Here is a 23,303-nt window from a genome sequence, read left to right as displayed (position 1 = left end):
TATTTTGGGCTCTGTTGTAGTGTTACATGTTTGAAACCATGTTTTCATTAATATGAAATGTAAGACTATTTAAAAGGTATGCATAGTTTTTTCTCTCACATATTCAGTATCCCCTTGTTCCCACTGCCCTCCAAATTTTGCTCTGCACGCATTATAATGTACTAATATTGCAAGTAATATTTCCATAAACAAATGTTAGTGTACAATCAACATGTATATCATAGCATGTTTTGAAGTGCAATAAAAACATCGATCATGGAAAAGTCATTTAATTTTATAGCTGTATATTCTAATATGTTAAATAGAAAACATATACAGTTTTCAGAGTGTGCAACTATGTAAATGTGATGAGAGTGTTTTTCCTTTTATCAGGTAATCAAGTTGACATACACCGTGAAGTTCAAATTGAACAGTTCTCTTGGGTATTTTTATTTGTTCCCCACATTAAATTACATGGACTAACTTAAGGCAGTCCTTTGTACAACAGTATGTCTTAAAGAAAATCTATTTATGGATTAAAGAACCATCTAATTTTAGTAAACTCAGTATTTTCTAAATTTGGAATTCTGAATTCCTGTATTTACAAAAATATATATATTAATTTAAAAAAATTTGAGACAAACTCTTGTTAAATGCTCATCATGAAATAGGAATGTAGTAAACTAAATCACAGAATGGGGGGTCTGCAATCTTAGGACATGCACAGCTTTGCCCGTGGGCTTGGGAAGTTGCTTATACATAATGAAAAAATCAGTTTACACATGCCAAAAACACCCACCAGTAGATTTTTTTGAAAATTATAAAGTTATATAACATTGCTATAGCATATCAAATATATATATTTGTCATTTTTCAAAAATATAAGTTAGACTAAATCAGCTTTTTGTTTTCTTTGTTCAATCTTGTTTCCTCATATCAAATGAGAAGCTAAGCCTAGGTCATTTCTAGTGTCTTATAACTGTGAAAATTCTGAGATTTAGGAAAACAAGACAAAACCCCCAGATTCATATTGCGTCTTTACAACATTGCTGCTAATTCAGGAATTTGGCTTGTTTGTGAAATTTGAAGAGCTAATACATTACTTACAGTTTTCAGTTTATAATTTACCATTAAATTTTTGTCTTCAGCATTTTCATCTAAACTTTTATTTAATTATTATGGTCAAGTTTAATATACAAAACTAATAGAAGAAACTAGTAACTTTGCTTAGTTTTAGTCAAGGTCATAGATGGTTTGTGTGCAGTTATTATAGCAAAAAAAGACTATACAGAAAGAAAATATTATTTTGCTAAGTATGGCCATTTATAATATGTCTCCACCATGAAGATTTTAAAATTATTTTTCATTAGAAACCAAAAGAATTCTGCTTTTTTTCCTGCTTTTTCTGTCTGACTTATTTCGCTTAGCATTATACTCTCAAGATTCATCCATGGGTGGGGAACACACAGTGGGATTTATAGATGATGTAATACAGAATTGTACACCTGAAATCTATGTAATTTCACTAACAATTGTCACCCCAATAAATTAAAAAGAAAAAGAAACCAAAAGAATAGAAGTTTAGCCTTTTCAGCACATTTAAAATCAATAGTATAACCCAGATTTTGTTTTTCTTTCTTTTTTTTTTTCACTTTGAAGATGTCCTTAAGATGTTTTCCTCTTCTAATCTATGGCAGGCAATATTACTGAAGCTGAGAGGTAAATGTGGAAATATACCGGTGACTATAGTGAAGTTTTATACTTTTAGAAGGAGTGTAATGATAACTAATCCTTATTTTTCATTAATAGTGACTTATACCAAAATGTATAACAGTTGAAGTAAGGCTTGGGTTTTACTAACACTTAATCTTTTTTTCTTTCTAGAGACAAAGAGTGTGTTGCTAATCATATGAAAACAGTAGAGAATATGCTTCATAAGGTACTGTAATTTTTCTTAAATATTGCTCAACTTGTGTTATGATACCATTCTCCTCGTCATTAGTTTTATTAAGCACAAAGCACTTTAATTCATTTTGTCCTTAAAAAATAAATTAATCAAAAGATTCTTTCAAATGACTGAAACATTTATATTGTACACTGCTATGTTGCATAACTTTTTTCAGAATTCGCTTTAGGTACTTGATAAAAGTATGAAAATAGTGGTTTCCCTAAACTGATATAATTGCACTTGAATTATTTGTGGTCTTTGCTGAACGAACCAGAGGTCATTAAGATTCTTATATATCGCATAATGATAAAATGTTTGACCACACTGTCTAACCTCTTACCACTCTTAAACCTACTATCCTATATATGTTTATATATAGAAAGGGACGTAATGGATTGTATTTGGCAGTACTCACTTCCTTAACTAGGCAGTCATGTTTTTCAAGTTGTAATTTACGTTACAACTTGAAAAATTATATTTTTAAAGTAGAAATTTAATAATGTTATATTCAATTATGGTAAATTGACTGTTAATTTGTAGTGATGAGTAGCATTATAAGGATTTTAGGATATTACTAAAAACTTACTAAAAACTTAATGTATTAACTAACTATATTTTGTTGGCAATCCAGGTTCAAAGGTGTGTTCACTATTTCATTATTTAAAAATATAGAAATGCTATTTATATGTTTCTGTTATTGTCTGATTGACAATTTGTTGAAAATATAAATACCAGATGTAGTAAGACATGAAATTTATGAATGAATCATATTTAGAATAATTTTGTGAATCAATTTATTATATAATAGTATATAATAGTATATAATAGTTTAGTATATAGTTTAGTATATTTAATATATAATAGTTTGTAAGTAACTTAAAACTAACCTTTTTAAGGAGATATTTAATAAACACTAGCAACTAATATTTAATACATTATAACATTTTGGAAACACTAGGTCTTTGTATTCTATTCTTTTAGACAGTTTAAAAAGTGACTAGCATTATTTCATATCAACAAGCATTTTGAAAAAAAATCTAATATTTTGGGTGCTATTTTTAAATAATATTTGTTTGAAATATGATTTCTTCCCCTCCCAATTTAAAAAAGTTTAGTCAATTAGTATAGTTTAAATATAGGCATATCAAACTCATGTATGCAAGAAACCTGAAATTTAGATTTGTAGGAAAAGAGATCTCTTTGGTTAGATATTTTTTGTGTTTTAGATAGGAAAAACCACTTATGTCATATATATGGCACACCTTTTTATACAGTTAATGTTGCCTTTAAAATCCAACTGTTTGTTCATCTTTCCAGCTAGAGGAAAAAAAGCAATGTTGAATAGCAATTGTCTTGAGCAATGAATATTGATTGAGATCAGAGAAAAAACATCATCAATATGAAATCTAAACATTGCCTTATCCTTTCCTTATGAGAATGACAAAATATATATTTTAAATATAATAAAGACTGATTGCAACAGGACAATTATAATCATACATTTCTTCAGTTGCACTGCATCTTTTCATTTTTGTGTCATATGGAAAGAAAGATGTCTGCAGAATTAGGCTACAGTCCCTGTAGACTTACTTTTGCTTTATGGCTTTTCCCCCCCTCAAATGTAATAGTTAATTATTTTAATTTATGTTTTTGGAAATTTCTATTTATATAGTGGTTGTTAAATTACTAATATCTTTTAAACTTGAAGTGAAAATTTAGGAAGGGCTAATTGGGCTAGTTCTGATTTTCTACAAAGTTTGGGTGAGAATGAATGGATTATAAGGAAGTGGCTGGCTAGAGAGTTCCTCTGAAGCACTCAGGTTGGTGGTAAAGAAGGTTGGCATGAAGACATGCCAGAATTCACAGGTTTATTTTTCTGGCCACCTTGGACTCTTCAGTGGCATTTCCCTGTCTTGAAGAAACCAAGAGTAGTATAGAAGGAGGGTCCAGGCTCTTTCACAGTACAGTGAAAATAAATGGTTGTGGTTACATCCAAACTCTTTAGCAAAGTTGATCTATTCAGATTTTCTCTTTGAGTCAATTTTGGTAGTTCATGTTTTTCGAAGAATTTGTCTGTTTCATCTAGGTTATCTAATTTGTTGACATACAATTGTTTACTTTCTTAGAATTATTTTCATATTTGTAAGATGAGTAGTATGTCACCACTATTAGTCCTGATTCTTGGTACATCTAGTTGAGTTTTGTCAATTTTGTTGATCTTTTCAAGGAACAAATTTGGTTTTATTGATTTGCTCTATTTGTTTTATATTCTCCATTTCATTTGTTTCTGCTCCAATCTTTATTATTCCCTTGCTCTGTTTTCTTTGGATTTTATTTGCTTGCCTTTTTCTACTTTCCTAAGATGGAAGGTTAGGTTATTGGTTTGAGATCTTTCTTTTTCTGTTTTTTTAATATAGGCATTTACAGCCATGTTTATATCTGAACATTGTTTTCATTGCATTCCATAAGTTTTGCTATGTTGTGTTTTTGTTTTCATCTATCGCAAAATATTTTAAAATTCCTCTGTGTTTTCTTTTTTGATTGATTCATTATTTAAAATTGTGCTGTTTAATTTCCAAAATATTTGGGCATTTTCCACATATCTTTTTACTGTTGAGTTATAATGTAATTCTGTATGGTTTGAATAGATACTTTTTTTGCTTTCAATTCTTTTAAATTTATTGAATTTTTGGTATGGTCCAAATATGGTCTGTCTTAATAAATGTTATTGCACATTTTAAAAAAATGTGCATTCTGCTGTTGTTGGATAGAGTATTCTATATGTATCTGTTATGTATTATTGGTTTACAGTATTGTTCAAGTCTTCTAGTTCCTTGGTTATCTTTTGTGTGGCTGTTTTATCCATTAATAAATTGAGTTTGAATTCTCTAACTATTATTGTTCAACTATTTCTTACTTCAATTTTGTCAGTTTTTGCTTCATGTATTCTGTTGTTAGTTGCACATACCTCTGGAAATCATTATATCTTCTTGGTAGATGGACCTTTTTATCATTATATATCTTCTTTTGTCTCTTGTAAAAATTTTTGTCCGAAGTTTAATTTGTATAATATTAGTATAGCCACTTTAGCTCTCTTTTGGTTATTGTTTGCATAAAATATCTTTTTCTGTCCCTTTTCTTTCAATCTATCTGTGTCTTTGTATCTTAGATAAGTCTCCTGAAGACAGAATATAGAGTCATGTTCTTTAAATCCATTCTGCCAATCTCCAACTTTTAATTGGAGAATTTAATTAATTTACATTTAATGAAATTAGTGATAAGGAAGGACTTTTGCTATTTTTTTCTTTATATATTATATCTATATTGTTCCTCAATTCTTGTATTAGTCTCCTCCTTTTTTGTGTGTGTTAGATAGAGCTTTTCTAGTATAACATTTGATGCTCTTCTCCTTTGTTTTACTATATATTTTTAGTTATTTTCTTAGTGGTTGCCTTGAGGATTGCAATTAACATCTTAATTCACAACAATCTAGTTCAAATTAATACCCTCTTAGTTTCAATAGTATACAAAAACTTTGTTCCTGTATAGCTCTCTCCCCCATTTATGTTGTTATTATCACAAATTACATCTTTATACATTGTGTACCCATCAACACAGTTTATAATTAATGTTTTATATGATTGTCTTTTAAATCATATATGGAAAAAAGAAGAGTTACAAACACAAAATATATTAATACTGACTTTTATATTTATCTATGCAGTTACCTTTACTAGTGTTCTTTATTTCTTCATTTGGCTTTGAGTTACCTTCTAGTGCCTTTTATTTCAGGCTGAAGCACTCCCTTTAACATTTCTTCTAAGGCAGGTCGAAGAGTAATGAGCACACTCAGCTATTGTTTATCTTGGAGTAGCTTAATTTCTCCTTCATTTTTGAAGACTATTTTTGTTGGATACAGAATTCTTGGTTCTCAGTGGTGTTTTTTTTTTTTTCTTATATTCACTTTGAATGTATCAACTCCAAAATTTCTATTTGCTTCCTTTTTATACTTTCTATATCTTCACTTAGAGTTTCTCTTTTGGAAGACATCATTGTCATGGTTTCCTTTGGTTCTTTGTACATGGTTTCCTTTAACTTTTTAAGAATATTTAAAATAAGTGATTTAAAGCCATTCTGTGGTAAATCTAGACTTTCTTAGGGACAGTTCTTATTAATTTCTATTTTCCTTGTGTATGGGCCATGCTTTATTTCTTTGCAAACTTCATAATTTTTTGTTGAATAATGGATATCCTGAATATTTCAATGTGTCAACTCTGGAAATCAGATTCTTCCCCATCCCTAGTGTTTGTTGGTGCTGCTTACTCTAGTAGTGCTTGTTTATTTAGGGACTTTTCTGAACTAGTTTTATATAATTTGTATTCTTTGTCATGTGTGGCCACTGAAATCTCTGTCCTAGTAATTTAGCGGTCAGTTAGTGTTTCAACAGAGATTTTTTTAAATACCAAGATTCAGATGGTTTTTTCTTTTTCTTGAATAAGCTTTTGACTGCTTTCTGTAAAATTTCAGTGAGTTTCCAGAGTTCTGAAAAAGTTGATTTTTGACAAATTTTGCCAGTTTGTTTTGTGGAGGGACTGGCTTTTGGAGTTTTTTACTTCACATTTTGTTAACATCACATTATATACTTTTATTTTCCTAATAACTTTACCAATAGTAGGCTTCTAATGTTACTGATAATATAGATGCTCAGGAATTGAAAATTTTTAAAAAGTTAAGAACCTCTCCAAACATGCTTAAGTATTTCTATTCTGTTGGAAAAAAGTGAAAATACACTAATTATATTGAAATAATTTTCTGGATAGTGTAATGACTGGATGGATAGGACAACGTCTAGATTATTTAGGGTTAGGTATGAGAAAATTAAGTTAATTAAATATTTATTGGATACTAACCATGTTCTTAGCAGAGAGCTGTCTTTGTTTACTATAGCTGGGGGTAATAGTAGAATTGGGTAAAATTTGAATGTAAAAGAACCTGAACCTTTTTGACAGTGATTGTTTTTTGGGTTATTGTTGAATTAGCAGAATGGCAGGATTCTTGGAGCTTTTAGAGATTGCTTGAGTTCTGCAAGTTTAGAAGAGTTAACTGAAGTGTTTTCTATGTATTATCATAGTGTACTGTGAAGTTTAAAGTTACCTCTGAACATTTACTGAGAGGTGTTAAATACCTTTCAATAAGTTGTTTAAAAGGTAAAACAGGAAATCACAATCCAGAAACTTCAAAAGACTAGAAGACCCTGCATATATAAATTCTCTAAATTTAACAGGCTGAAATGACACTGGAACAATAACTAGGGAGTTCCAGGAGTTTTTGCTGAAGCCCTTTTGGATTTGCTTCTACAGTAAAGTTACTTAAAACTTTTAATCCATCATAAAACACATTACTTACTATAAATAGTTGAGCCTACAAAAGTCTTTTGATTGTGTATTATGTGCCAAGAACCATACCCACCTCTGGGGATATCTGTATCTATATCCATATCCATATTTATATCTCTATCTATCTATATACCTATATAGATATATCTATCTATATCTCTATATACCTATATGCCTATATCTATACATAAGCATATAGGTATATAGAGATATAAATAGATAGATCTCCTAGTCTCCTTCCCTCAAGGTAGTGACAGAGGTAATTCCAGTATACCATGGTAAATGTGCACCAATAAGTGCAGGTAGATAGAGTTATTCATTTATGAGGCATACTTAGAAAACCCAGGGGTGGGCGGGAGTTTTCTCAGAAGAATATTAATGGCTGAAAGGGGCTTTGAAGTGAGAGGAAAGATGGGAAAGGCATTGTAGCAGAGAGAGTAGCATGTGCAAGTGTGTGGAAGCATGACTAGCCAGGTAGCTTCAGCTGAGTATTAAATGCAAGTAGAGTATGAGAGATGGGGCTGGATGAGGCAGGTGGAAGCCAGGTCATGGAATAACTTTTTTGCCATTCTAAGAACCTTGGATCTTTAGCCTGGAGGCAGTGGGGAGTAAACTATAGTTTAAGCTAGGGAGTGATGTGGTCAGATTTCCTGATTGAATTTGGACTGTGAAGGGAAGATTTGCAAACTGCATGTAGTGAGTGATGAAAGGGGTTGTAAGAGCCATGACTCTAGGCTAGATGAGGGCTGGTGAAGGTGTGAACTAGGATAGTGATGGTAGGTGAAGTTGAGGAAAGGGTATGAAACTTATTTAGTAAAATAGCAAATGGGGATGAGAAGGGCAGCAGAAGATGATTTCCAGGATGGGCTGTGTGATTAGCTGATGTTAGGAGTACAAAAAAAAAAAAAAAAAGGAGCAGGTTAGTTAGTTTATTTTTTCAGTTGGGAGAACAAGGGAGACAGTGATGAGTTTTGTTTTGGAAATACTGAGTTTAAGGTGATGTGGAGTGATCAGCAGGATATGTAAGTCTGAACCACAGGGAAAAAGTCAGATGAAGGTTTGAGATTGATTAACAACACTTTCTGGCAAAGAAAGAAGGCCATATAGCAATGGACAAGAGAAACAAGACATTATAGATAAATGGGAAGCTAGGAAATGCATTTTGAGAGATTAATTATGCCACTAGAGTTTGAAGTTCTTGAGGGATGGAATTCTGTCTCCTTAATTTTCATATCCTCAGCATTTGTATCACAATGCCGGGTACCCAGTAGGCACTTAACGAATGTTTGTTAAATGAGTCAAGCTTTCATCGTCACCCCATCTCTAAACATAACTAAAGCTGTCTCTAGATTCCAAAGTAAGTCTTGCTGATATTATAACTTGCTTTGTTTGATTGCTAAAAATATCATGTGTATTTACTTTGTATAATCAAGAGTTAGAGGAGAAAGCCTAAATTCAATTTTAACAATGACACTAGGAAAGAGGAAGCTAACAATGATTATTCGGGTCACAGCTAGTTTGATGACTCTGAGAGAAAGAAAGATGATTGCTTCTGTTATTAGAGTGGATTGTGGAATAGAACACAGCCAAACAGGATCTGACAGGTGAATACTCTGCATAGCCAAATCCTTCAATGTGATTTTATAGTCTTAAAAATGGTTAGCCGGAATACTTGATATTATATAGTTATCTTTGATTTTTAGTATTTACTGCACTTAGAAGGAATACAAAGACCATGGAATTTTTTTTTTAATTTACGAAACTGACAGTATTTTAAAAGTTGAAACATTATCTCATGCCGCTAAAACCCAATTTTTAATGACTCATTAATTACTCTCTAAATGTTACTAATGATCTTTGAACTCCTTTCCATTCTTAGTTTTTTGATCCTGGTTCTGAAGATCAGCTGTGCAGGACATACAGGTGTTAGCACAGCTGGCTTGCTGATGACAACTCTGTCCATATAGCTGTCTTGTGTGTCATTATTCATATTATTTAGTGTCATTCTGACCTAGCCAAGCTAAAAATGATACTCCAGCTCAAGCAGGATTTAAAAACCTTGACAAACTAAAGATAAGACACTAGAGAATGTCATATAGTGTGCTTAACAGTTTTAAGCTTAAACACATCTAAATAACTATTTTCAATGTGCATCTTTCTCTTTTGAAATAATTTACCCTAGGAAAGAAAATATCTCTGTGTGGAGGACTTTATCAATTCATAAACCCATTTCTCTATTCTCAAGTATGGGCTTTGTGTTTTTGAAATAGCTCAAGGTCACGGTAATCTACGCCATGGTGTATAACCTGCGCCACAGATATCATGCTGTCTAGTGCTTTGATAAGACGTACATGATTAAATCACCCTGTTTTCTGGCTTGATAATGTGATTTGAGGGTTCAGTTTTTCAGATCTTTAATTGGGATGTAGCCAGCTTGATAATTTGATTCAAGGGATCAGTTTTTTAGTTCTGTAATTGGGATGTAACTATAATGTGTGGGGTGGTTGTGGTGGTGGATTTTACCCTCTTTCCTGGTGACAGCAGCTGGCAGTCACTGGAGAATTCTGGCTGTGCTCCAGAGTTGTAGGTCAAATTAAATAACCTGCTGGTAAAAGAAGGCTAGCTTCTCACTTCCTTCTTTTCAAATTCAGTGTCTGCTTACTGCAGCACCAATGGATGAGCGCCTGCTTCTGCTGAGAGAATGCCAAGGTCTCCTTCCCACAGGTGTGGAGCACAGCAGGAACTGTTGTATATATCTTGGGACGTCATAGTTTGGGGATCTTCCATGTGAGATTGGGACCATTGTATAAGGATGATTGCGGCACAGGTACCCTGTGTCTCAGGGTCACAATCGTGTGTGTGTCTGGGGGAGAGCAGAAGGGAGAGAAAAATATAAATGTCCACAGGTCCAGTGAAACTGCTGAGGAAAGTAAGGATGTTTAAATAATAATCTCTATTGCTATCACAAAACTACTTTTGTGAAATTTACACACTTTTGCTAACAAGCAGTGTTGTTTTTTTTCAGGTAGGGAAATGGAAGAAGTACTAAATCTTAAACAGTCTCCTCAACTATTAACTGTTCAGAATAGATATTAAGAGGCATTATTCTTTTGTGTTAAGAGTGCTGGATTCAGCATCCTCATATTAGGGATGACAATACTGTTTTACAAGGTTGATGTCAGAATGAAGTGAGGTAGTGTGGAGAGCACTTTGAAAAGTATGAAGTACTTTTGGAAGTACTAATGGTATTATTACTAATAGAGATAGTACTGTACTCTGTGTATTTCATTAATTAAATAGTTAAGGAAAAGGCAAAAGAAAGAGAAGCATCCATTTAGGCATAACTGTGAGTATCCAATTCGTGATTATCATTTCCATTGTGTTGACATGTTTTAATCCCTACTTCTATCACTAGGCACATACCAGAGTCTTGGAACTGTGTAAATATCTTCTTTGTTATTCTCTTTCTACTGCCTTGTAGAATTTCTGAGTTTGGAAGGACATTCTTATTTGATCACATACTTATGAAGAACGTATGTATGCATAGCATTTTTCTTGCAGCTGGTGTTATTACAGAGTATATTTAACTGGCCGATTCACTTCTCTTTCTGTTTACAAAAGGCTCTCCAGTATGCCTATTCTACTTGTTCAACCAATTTTTCTGTTGATTGCGTATTGGAATGGATGATCAATAGTTGTGCTAGGAAAGTTAGACCCAATCAAGTTATGTATTAAACTATGTAAACTTTAAAATACATCAGAAGATAGCACACTTATTTCACGAAACAGGAGAATAAAGGAGCCAGGAAATATCTGAGATGGCATCTTATATTAGTGACATAAGGTCGACTCACCAGAAATTGTTCATACATTCTCTGTGAGATGTGGTCATGTTAAGAAACTTTATTGATGGTGAAAAATATTGTCTTTCCTTCTGTACTTCTAAGGCAGGATTGGCCAACGTTTTATGTAAAGGGCCAGATAGTAAATATTTTAGGCTTTGTGGACCATATGTTCTCCGTCTCAAGTACTACACGCTGTCGTTATAGCAGGAAAACAACCAAAGACATACGTAAATGAATGGGCTTGGCTGTGTTCCAATAAAACTTTATTTATAATAACAGAATGTGGACTGGATTTGGTTCTCAGGCTGCAGTGAGTCAAATGCACACTGCTTTCTAGTGCATAGATTGAAAAATAGACTGTAGGGTGCTTTACTGTGTAGGGTGGAAAATTAGAATAAAGAGAGAAGGGATGTGGAAGGAAGTACAGAGGAGGGAGAGGGACAAGGAAGGCAGGGAATGGAAGCAAAGTAAAACAGTAGCACAGAGTGATAAGAATGGAGGTTACAGGAAATATTGTAGAGGTCTGTGTTTGACAGGAATATCTCTGATAAGAATGTTTGTTTTGAAACATTGGAAGCAATAATAGATTGGAGAAAATATAATTTCAGGCAGATTAAGAGTGTTACGTAAAGTCCTAATAGCAGTTACTTTTCCTTGGCATTCAAGGCTCAGGCATTGTATACATTTTCTTACATGTGTTCTTAAGTGCACCTGAGTTTTGATCTACTACTACTTACTACTTCTTGGTATGCTATTAGTAAAAACATAGATAGTACTATATTTCATGAGTGTTTTTTTTTTAAAGTGGGAACATTGAGTCCAGAGAGATTTATAGCTGTGTATGATAAAAGATGCAGCTTCACATTTTGAGAGTTGAGCAGTTTTTCTAAAAATGACTAATTTAATTTCATCGTTGGTATATCTAGCAGAAATAGCTTTTTTGGTGTTATGGTTGGAGTACAGAAAATTAGAAAACAGATCGGTGTCTTGTAAGAAAAGGCTAATCAGAGGAATAGGAATAGTACAACGTGGATCTTATAAATCACTTAATTCTGCAACTAGATTGCTATAATAAAATAAGTACATATTTGGTAACAATGTTTTGACTTCTTAGAAAGTTTCATTTATTTTGCTCTGTATATCTTGTTTCTTATAGTATATCTATTAGAAATATCTGCTTTCTGAATGCAATAAGAAAAGGAGAAAGTAAACTACTCTTTCTAAAAATCAAAATTTTAGAATGGAGTAATGTAGGTGTGTTTTTCTTTATTCTTTGTCAAAATATTATGAAATTGTCTAACTTTTATAGAATGTTATAAAAGCATACAATTGACAATTGAGATTTATATTATGAAATTCTATGAAAAAATTTGTTATGTTAAAAAAGAGCTATTAGCCATTTTGAAGTAGAAAAACATTGTATATATATATATATATATATATATATATATTTATTATTGCTTGCATCTGTAAATAAATCAGAGTAAAAAGGCTATAGTAGCTTAATGATAGGATGAATAATGATGTGTTGTAAACAATTAAAGATTGTCTTTTGAAATTATAATTTAAAATCAATTTGAAATTATAATATAGTCTGTAGACAGGTGACAATTGTTGTTTTAACCCTAATACACGTTAAAATCTGTGTTTGAAAAGGTGAACCTACTTTTCCTTTCAGGGAAAAAATAATTTTGTTATTCTAATATTGTTACTAATCCTCAAAACTTTTGACAGTAAAATAACTTACTTTAGATTCTCATTTTTGAAAGGAATCATTTTGTATGCAATGGGTATTTCCTAAAGAAATCCCACTTGTCTCTTTTCTGATTTTAGTTACTTTGTTTGTTAGCCTGCCTGTTCTATTTTTTTTTCATGAAAAATTTTTATGCAATAAGGGGAGAGTCCTTCCAGTGTTCTGTGTTGAATCTCTTCCCTGTTTATCTTTGTTCATATTCAAACCTGACATTCAAACTTGCCTGCTGCATTCTTTCTGAACAGTCTCTCCCTTTCACCTTTTTTTTCCTGTTTCTTGTAATTTTCCTTCCTGCTCCTTTGCTGTACTGTTATATTTTTAGTTATCCTAGTGTTACTGTTTTGTATTCTCTCAACATGATGCTTTTCACTTCCTTTACCCATTAAAATAAAAGAATTCCTCGCCAATCCCTTTTCAAGACTTAAACCCCTTTTTTAGAAGTATTTGGAGAATGTTCTAGATGCCTACTCTCCAAGTTTTGCTTTAATTTAAAAGTGGGAAAGAATTCTTAAATTTTGTAGAAATATTTGTGATATTACACCTGTTATATGAGTATATTATGGGTCACTAGCATTGTCAACATTCAAGAGATAATTTATAATTAGATAAAAGTATTATCACATGTGCACTATTCAAATAATATTGTAATTCTGATGTTCATCATTAGGTGTAGCAAAACACCTGCAGCATTTTGAGTTTCTATCTAAAATAAAGAATTATTTAATTTGCCAAATTAAATAATGTTGTAGCAACAACATTAATTTCACAATAAATCACAGTTTTAAATGTCAAATGCCCCAGGTTAATTTTGTTCAGACAGTTTATTTAGCGAATACAAAATGTGGCTTACTGTTCCTGTATGTCAGGATTCACGCATGAAGTTAGTACCTGATATTAATCGGGTTAAAGGACCTCCAGTGCTGGAACTGTGTGTGGATTATACCTCCATTGCTTATAGTTCCCCCCACCCCCTTTGCCCGTATTAGCAATCTGCTTTTGTACTTTGACATCTAGGATTTCCCCAGTGAATTTTGTCACAGAAAAAAGAGAATCATCAATATCGCAGTTAAACTTGACTTTCAAAGCTAATAGTGTCTCATTTGGGGGCTCAAATTTAATAAATTTTCTTTGATTCTGGGTGAGTTTTTAAACATCAAACAATGAATTGGCCAGGGTGCAGTAAAATATTTAGATCTATTGACTATGGTTCAGAAGGGTAGAAGGCAAAACACCAGTGGTTTGATGTTGATAAATTCTCAGTGCCTTAATCCACATTAATGTTTTCTTTTATCTGAATGCACATTGGTGACAAAAAAAAGCAGATAAGGTATCTATACATATAAAATATAACACCTAAAGCAAATATGTTTTTAAAATATGATGTATTCTGTTTCGTTAAGTAAGTTTAATAGCAGTCTCATACTGACTGAAGACTGGAGAATGCTTGTTACAGATAAATATGATTCTGAATTGGAACTCCATTGTGCATATAGTATACTCACACTATTATAAAAATTGCATTACTGTGCATATTTTACAGCATAAACTTTGCCATTCATTTACTGATAGAAATTTTCGGATCATCTTGGGAGTATAAGGATTTTTATACCCATAGATAAGCATGAACAATGCAAGATGTCATCATATGTTTGTGTGTATTTGCTGATTTAAGGAAATCCTATATAGTATGATAGTTCATTCATGAAGTAAGAAATAACTGAAACTGTTTTACAAGCTGCCCATGGAGAATAGAAAAATCAAGGACAGGTTTTCTATCATATATTATTGCCAAGTTACATTTGAAGTTGCTCAGGTTAAAGTAGAGATATAAAGACATTTATTTGAGCAATTAATGTTATTTTTATAGTTCTCTCCATTTTGACCTTTGATAAAAAGGTGATAAAACTCATTAAAAAAACTCTTTCTGTCCTGTGTCCTTAAGCAAGTTGTATAATATTTATCAAATATATGGTAGCAAAAAGATAAAATTTTAAAACCAATTCAGGCATAGGAAAGTTAGAAAATATGCCGACATATGAAAACTCCTATCATTAAACTATATGGTTAAAATGAGAGCTTACTGATCTTAAAAGCAAAGTAAACTGGAATTCTTAGAGCTTTTACTAAGTTTGAAAATTAAAAATGAAAATATCTGTTTCTGAATGTTTTCTTGTATCTAGTATTATATAGAAAGTATTTTCTTATTTGTCCAGAAGGTGGCAGTGTAATATCAACTGCATATGATTCCTATGCTGGCTAGAGAAGTATTTCTCCTGTATGTGTGAAATGTTTGTATTGTTACCCATCTGAATACTTAACTATAATATAAATACTACTGATTGTATTCGTTATCTTATTTAGAAGTTGCATGAGCAAGTTGTTTTATATGTATTTATTCGATAAGACTCAAGTTTAATAAGAGTAAAAGGGCAAACAAACCTCTTATTAGTATATTTTTAAGTATTCTTGTGTGTTGAGTATATTTGTTTTTATTTCAGGGTACATATTATTGAAGTTATTTTTCAAAGTCTAGTACCTAATGATTGTCTTGCCAAATACATATATCGGTTATTACCAGTTCAATTAAACATGTTATTAAAAAAGTTATAATAATTAAGAGATTGCTGTTATTAATTTTGTGGATGTTTTTTCCTTCTTTCTCCTTTTTTTTTTCTAGGGTGGAACAGTGAAAAATAATTCAAAACCTCTTGATCAGAAGAGCTCCAGTGACTCTTCTTCCCTCCCTCATTTCAAGCAGGAGGATGCTTTTTCTTCTTAACATTCTCCCCCAGCACTCTGAATTAGAGATTTATTTGCAACGAAAAATCAATTAGTCCTAAATTTATTCATGGATTTCAGGTCCAGCGATCAATGCAAGTCCACTCAGTGGGCTCAAGGGGACCCAGTTCATCCCAGTTAATGTGTCTGAAGGGGAATTACCATTGATGCTGTTTTTTTCCCTTTAGGTCAGAGATCAGATCTCGCTGTCACGGACTGCGGCAAGTAGGAATGACTTCACCCTGCAGCTACCCAAACTGCACCTGGAGACCTTTGCAGTGGAGGGGCTCAAGGGCGGGCCAGAGGTTGTGGCATGCCAGGTTAGAGTCTAAATAACATTGTTTGCAACTGAGATGTGTAGAAAAATAAATTGCACTAACTGGAAAAAATGAAAGCTTAAAAGTATTGTGAATAGCATAAAGGAGATGCAAATAATTTTTTTTAATTTTCTTCTATCATGTAATACTATATTTCACAAATAATTGTGTTTTTTTTTTAAAGCCTCGGTCCAGTCTGTTAAATAATCCAGAAAAATGTATATTATATATACATATATATGTTATATATATATATATATATATATATATTTTTTTTTTTTTACCAAGGAAAAAATATGTCTGTTATAGCTAAGTACAATATTAAAAGAATACTTTATCTGCAGAGGACAATAAGATGCTAGGCTGTTATCTCTTTAAGCTAGTCTCAATTTGTAGCTCTTACTATTTTAAAATAAATCAGTTTACATAAAATTATCAGGAGAGATATTTGAAAATTGTCAGTGTTAATTCCAAAGTATATCCAACTTTTTTACGTGATAATTTATTTAATTTCAGCCAATCTAGAACCACACTGTACTTTGCAATATAGAGTATTTTGCCCTTTAATATTTAGTTTTAATGAACATTGTAATATATGCAAACTGGGTTATTTCATTTATAAAACTCAGAGCACCACATCATCAAACCTCAAACAATTTTAAAATAAACTTAATGAAAAAAATTATTTTCAAAAACACAATCATTTTCAGACGCTGCAGGTATCTTCCTATTCTTGGTTACTATTGTGTTGTGATCATGTTTTTCCTTAAGGTTAAACATTTTTTTTTAAATGGGCAAAACAAAACTCAGTATTTGCTTTATTCTCCTGTCAATGCCCAGTGCCTTTTTAAGAAAAATCTATGAAAATTGTCTAAACTATAGGGAACCTGATTTTTCAAAAGAGGTTGTCCTTGTTCAATAGCAGCCTAGATTTTTCAGTGTATTTAAAAGAGAAATATCTCTTAAAACTCAGTATATTTCACATTTGAGAGTTAAAATAAAGTTTTTTATTTTTAAGTTTATGACCCTGTGCAATTTTAATTTTGTACAAAATTAATGTCTGTCCCAGTGGGGCTATGTTAATTTTTTCTACGTATTTTACACCCTAATTTAATTTGTTGTTAATACTCAAATTAATGCTCTTCAAAGAAAAAAATGAATACTAGTTTCTTTCATATATCTAAAATGTGTGTAATTGTAAAATAAGCATAAAATATTTTATTTCCAGTTATAGGCTAGAATACTGTACCATTATTTAGTATAAGATCAAGATGTACATTTTAAATTTGATTATCATTATTCATGAATTCATTGTAAGCATGAATGCAGTATGATTTGAGATTTTTCTAGTGGTTGTAAAATAATCCTTTACTTGGCTGTCTTTATTCAGAATCTCACAGGGCTTAATACTTGTCATAATTTAGAAATAAAAACTTCTCCCACACTCTAGATTTTGGTGATTTGGAAAGAGACCGATTCCTAGGGAATGCACTTTGGGGGGCAAAGCATGACCTCTCTGTGGTGTTGACCTCTGTGAATAGCAAGAAGAAAATGTATAGACTTATATTTTAAACTATCTTTTCCAAGTCATAGTAAAAATAGTTATGGATGTTACCATATATTTAAACACTTGGGTAAGTTTTGCATTGACATGCTATAATATACATTGTAATTTAGTAATATATATTTTGGTTTAGTATTCCACGCAGAGAAGAATACGTGATTTGGGCCATGATAGTGTTACAGTGTTTTACACACACACACACACACACACACACACACACACACACACACTTGGTGATGTTTTGAGTACTTTGAGAAGAAAGGCACTATGTTAACTGAAGACCTTAATTATAATAATAATAGCTACCATTTCAGTGAGCACTTACAATGCACCAGGTATCATGCTTAGCACGTTAAATACATGATCTCATTTAATTCTCACAACAAACCTGTCAAATGCATGGCATTATCTCCATTTTACAGTTGGAAAACAACCACTGCAACAGACAGCTATCCTAAAATCAACAGCAAGTAAATGACAAGGCCCAAAGCCTGGGTTTAAGTCTGGGTGTATTTGACTGCAAAGCCTTAACTGATAAAATCTGACACGAAAACATCTCGACATCTCCGTTAAATGCTAAGATTAAAACCTTTTAAATCTGTAGTGGAGTTTTTTTCTTCCATTTACAAAAATATTCATTATGCATCTATGTATGATGTAGGTCATAGTTCATGCTGTACTGTAGACAGATTCACAGATAAAAAAATTTGGCATGCTAATATTATGGAACTCTGCTTTTTACCTTTTTGCATTGTATAAATATGTGTATTTATGCCAAGTGTGGCTGCATATTTTAGAATTCAGTATTTGTTTAGCTTTGTGCTTAGTACTGATGAATCGCACTATTCAAAGAATGCACATCTTTTGATGATGATGAAGAGAGGACCACTGTGCCGGTTGTGGTAGTGTCTGAACCGTTTGGCCAACCTACACAACCGTCATTTCTAGCAGGAGGTACTGAAGTTTTCCTAGACCTCCCTGTCTGTCTTTTCCAATGGGGCAAGCTTTAGTGTAGGTATAATTCTGGACAGAAGGAAGACCAATGCTCATTGACAGGCAGAGAGGATGAATGGATTACATTTTGTCTCGACGCACGCAGAAGCGCATGTGACTGATGCTTTCCTACAGGAGAAAACTCAGTTCAACTAGTCTCTGAGATCTGCTAGACTTTAGCCTCAATTTCCTTATCTTCAAAAAAGCGTAACGCTACTTGTTTCTCGTACTCATAATAAGATTGAATGAGGGAATGTACATAAGGTAGAGATCAGTGTCCAGCACCAAGAAAGCAGGCAATGCATGGCGGTGTTATTTTTGTGGTCGTTATGGGCCCCTTAACGATGAAGTAAGCAACAGGAGCTTCTTTTTATTATTTTTAAGGGGTGAGTGTGTGTTTTTTATTTTGAGGAATGGTTATTTAGACTCTTTTTCTTTATAGCTTTCCATTTGGTTCCTCCACTCTTCCTTGTTTCTTCAAAAGCTTTAAATAATTTTGATCAGTATCAACTTTACCTCCCTACTTACTTTACCGTGTTACTTGATGTTCCAAAGAGGCCATGTCAACACTAAAACGCTTTGTCTAAGCTCCTATGGCAGGTTTAGAACAATTATACCTGAGTTTTTAATCTCTCAAATAACAGCATATCAGTCTACTAGAATACTGGGTGGGGGGGAAGCCTATATTCGACAAGTTAGCTTTAGTGAAAAGTCCAGTATAGTGTGAATACAGAGGATTTTATAATAAAAATAGTCTGTAATACTTTATAAAGATAATTATTATTTTATACTTTGAATTTTGTTCTTTCAATCATTACATTACGTAATGCTTTTAATATCTGGCAAATATTAACAGGCATGCAATAAATTTTTGTGTCACCATGCCCACTCAACAGTAAACAACAAAGAATAATATCAATAGCTAACATTTGCTGGGTGCTGATTCTGTACCGGTTACTATGCTAAGCACCTTGCTGCTACTATCTGATTTAATCCCTGCAACAACCTAATGAATAATAGGTACTCTGCTTTTATCCATTTTACAAAGAAAGAAGCTGAAGTTTATTGAGATGAAGTAAATTGCTAAAGGTCAGGTATCTAGCATGTAACTGGTCCATTCATGTTTTTAATCATGCCTTTCTGTCTTTTGTAAACTACGGCTTACTGTGTGTGTGTGTGTGTGTGTGTGTGTGTGTGTGTGTGTGTATGTGTATTTTAAGATGGCTGAGAGGGAAAAATAATAAAGGTAGGATCTGTCTGTAGAATACAGTTTCATTTGTGAGGAAATTGTGGAGAGAATGGAAATCCAAAAGAGGTTAACTTAGATTGTGTATTTTGGCCTTTTGCATCTCTAAAGTAAAGATAATAAAAGTATTTAACTCAGTGTGAGGGCAATTGAGTGACTCACTACATCTCAAGTGCTTAGAAGAGTGACACTCAATATTTGTTAGCTGCCCACTCATGTGAAAGCTTCATGAGGCCAGGAACTTGGTCCCACTCACTGCTGCATCCCCACAGCTCAGCACTGTGCCAGGCACAGAGGACGCCCTCAGTGAGTGTGGGTGAAGGAATAAATACCCGATTTCAGACACTTGACACTTGACTCAGGAAGCTGCTTTGCCTAAGTTGTATGTGCCCTTGAGGGACTTGCTATCAGTTTTTTACTTCTAGGCCCATTTTGTTTAACAAGATAAAGTCCCCCCAAACCATCTCATAGAAGTGTTAAAGGCTTAGTGCGTAATAACTATACCTCTGGATATATATTATATTTTATAAATATATGTTTATAAACACTTCATTAGAAAGGCTTCATTGTAAACCCATTTATTTATGAAGATTTTAAACAACAGGATCTACACCATAAATACAGTAATCCTTTAATCACCCCTAACCCAACATGTCATTACATAGTCCTTACTTGGTGTGGTATTTTGTTATGTGTTATACTCCCAACTTTTGGGGAACCATAGTTTTTTACATTTATACTTATTTTCCAGGCATAGAAATTTCTTCTAGCCATTTTGTTGCATTTATAAAGTTAAATCATAAAGAGCATCTTGAAGGGAATTTTGTTACAATTTTTTTGTGTATAGAAGGAAGAAATAAATATCTGTTTCTGTTAGGGAATAAACATATCTTTTAGGAAATAAAAATTTCTGTTAGGGAATAAAAATATTAAGAATCACACTTGGTAAGTTTTTACTTGTGTTTATGCTACTTAATCCAGCAGCCTTCTAATTGTTGTACAAGACATTTCTCCTTTTCTGGCATATTTAGAAATTAAAGAGATGTTAGACAATTTCACTTAAAAGATTGTATTATTTAGATGATTTCTTCTTCATACTATCCCAACCATATAAGTTAATTTTCAGATATCTGATTATTTTTTTAAAACATGAAAATGAACCATTTTGAATGGAAATCTTGCTAAATATATCAAGTGCTATTTTTAAATAAAAAGAATATGATATACCTAATTTAAAATTTTATTATGCTGGTTCATTATTATAGATATAAACTGTAACATTGTAACAATAGTGTAAAATACTCAGATGTAAAATGTTATTTGCCTTTAAATACTCCATAGAAATTTTGCTAATATTGAAAATTAGCTTTTAAAAAGTTATAAAGGTTGTATATGATCATGACAAAAAGAAATTAGACTCTTAAAAGCATATAAGAAAATTAAGATCATTTGATGTTATGTCATTCAGAGATAACCAGTGTTAACGTTTTGGTATATGTTCTTGTAGGTATTGTAGTTATTTTTAGTCATAAATACAAACACTCATGTATATATTATTTTTATATAATATTATCTATATATATTTTGATAATAATTGGGCAATACTGTTTTGTAAGCATTTTCAAAACCTAATAACATATCAAGGATATCTTTCTTGTCAGTAAATACATATTTATCTCCTTGTTGTTGAGTTGTATCCCACACCATGCATCTAGTACAATATATTTAATCAGTTTTCTATTCATAGATATTTGAGTTGTGAATTTTTCTGGTTATTATGAAGGTGAAAATGAGTATCCTTTTGTTTAAATTTTCGCATAATTTCTCATTTTTTTCTTTAGAATAAGGTAGTGGATTTTCTGCCCTAAGATTAAATACATGCTAAGGTGTTTGATACATATTTCCTGATTGCCCTTGAAAACGACTGTTCCAGCTTACTCCTAACTGACTTCTCTTAGTTCTTTAGTTTCCTTTTAAAAGTATGGTTCTTTATTTATATTTATATATTTCTACATATATATATATATACACATACACATATATATGTAAATATATATTTATATATAAATACAAATATATATTTTATGTGTTTATAAATTTATATTTAAAACATATTTTATATATTTATACATTTATACACTTATACATTTATAAAATTTTTGTTATATTTATAAATTTATAAATAATATATTTTATATATTTATATATATTTTTTTATATATAAAATACATATGATTTTCAGATGCCCATTTTCACTGGGTCTTTAATTTACAGAGTTGGCAGGGTTCAGTCTCAGAGTCTCGATGGTGAAGTAAAGAGTACATATTTTGTGACAGCTGTTTGTCTCACAGCTATTCTTTTTCATTTATTCTGGGTCCATAACTGTGCTTTGAATGCGTGAGATTATTGGAAATCTGACCTTTTCAATAAGTGGGATCATTTTAGTAATAAGGTATCAAAAAGATTTTGAGGTTATCTAAAGTTGTTATCCATGAGAATTTATGCAATTTCTTTAAGTTCTCAAGTCAAAATATCTTTTAAATTAAAAAATGTAAAATGATTTTAGAATTGGGTTATGGAATCCAACAGAATGTTGAAATACTACCTTCTTCAAAGGTTGGAAAGTACTTCCCAGAGAAGAGTTATTTGCTAGGGGAACACAGTTACCTGGAAAAATCATATAGTGCATCTGAGAATAAATGCATTTTGATGGAAAAATGCCATTCTCTGTCTCATTTAGCTGCTTGACAGTTGTAGTCTATGGTTCCACAGATATAAATTCTGCCAGTGAGGAATCTAAATGTCCCAGGTTTAAGGCCTAACTTAAGGATGAATATAAGAATTAGCGTGTTATTTTTTTCTGTTGACACGAGGAGGATAAATGACATTTGCTGATGTAATATTGTCAGAAAAACATTTTTGTTATTTGCTGGTTAAAATTTTAGCATTCTCCTCTAAAGATTTGGTTATGCTCAAGCATACTATGTTTCTTAAACATTTCCTGGTAAATTGAGCTGTAAGCAATGCTAAATGAAACAAAATGTCATGAGAAATAAGATGTTAGTGTGTACAGAAGGACTAGATTTAAGGATGTGTTGCAAATTGGGATAACAATTATTAATAAAATGAAACAGTGTCATTTAAACATTGGTTATAGCCATTGTGAGTTAGGCCTTGTTCTCAATCTGTATGTTCTTCTAAGATTTTAGTTTTTGATGAACAGGAAGAGTTTGCTGGAGTCTGTTCCTAGCATATCAGTCATTAGAGTAGGTTTGGTATCATCACACAAGTCTTCTCACCCTCCCTTCCTCCTTCCTCCTTTCTTCCCTTCCTCTGCCTATGTGATTTGCACTTTTTTTTTTTTGGTGGCGGGGGGAGAGGGGAGGTGGGGGATGCATTAGTCAGAATTTTAGGATATAATCTTGAGAGTAAAAATGTAAAATTATTCCTTTTTTTTTGGTTTCAGATATTTTACTAGGTGAAA

General features: G+C 32.0%; 1 protein-coding gene across 5 annotated transcripts in view; it reads left to right on the top strand.

Moving 5' to 3' along the window:
• The window catches only part of CCDC171 (coiled-coil domain containing 171), a 282,585-nt gene that overhangs the window by 181,501 nt on the left and 77,781 nt on the right, over nucleotides 1-23,303 (top strand). For all 5 annotated transcript variants that reach the window (XM_081067658.1, XM_081067657.1, XM_081067655.1 and 2 more), the window contains 2 exons: nucleotides 1,864-1,918; nucleotides 15,888-16,019. In XM_081067658.1, the coding sequence (XP_080923784.1) occupies nucleotides 1,864-1,918; nucleotides 15,888-16,019 (187 nt within the window). The remainder of the gene's footprint in view (nucleotides 1-1,863; nucleotides 1,919-15,887; nucleotides 16,020-23,303) is intronic.

This window comes from Rhinolophus hipposideros (assembly GCF_964194185.1).
Source record: "Rhinolophus hipposideros genome assembly, chromosome: 11".
NCBI classification, from domain to species: domain Eukaryota; kingdom Metazoa; phylum Chordata; class Mammalia; order Chiroptera; family Rhinolophidae; genus Rhinolophus; species Rhinolophus hipposideros.
Note: the sequence above shows the minus strand (reverse complement) of the source record. Positions and strands in the feature narration are given on the sequence as shown.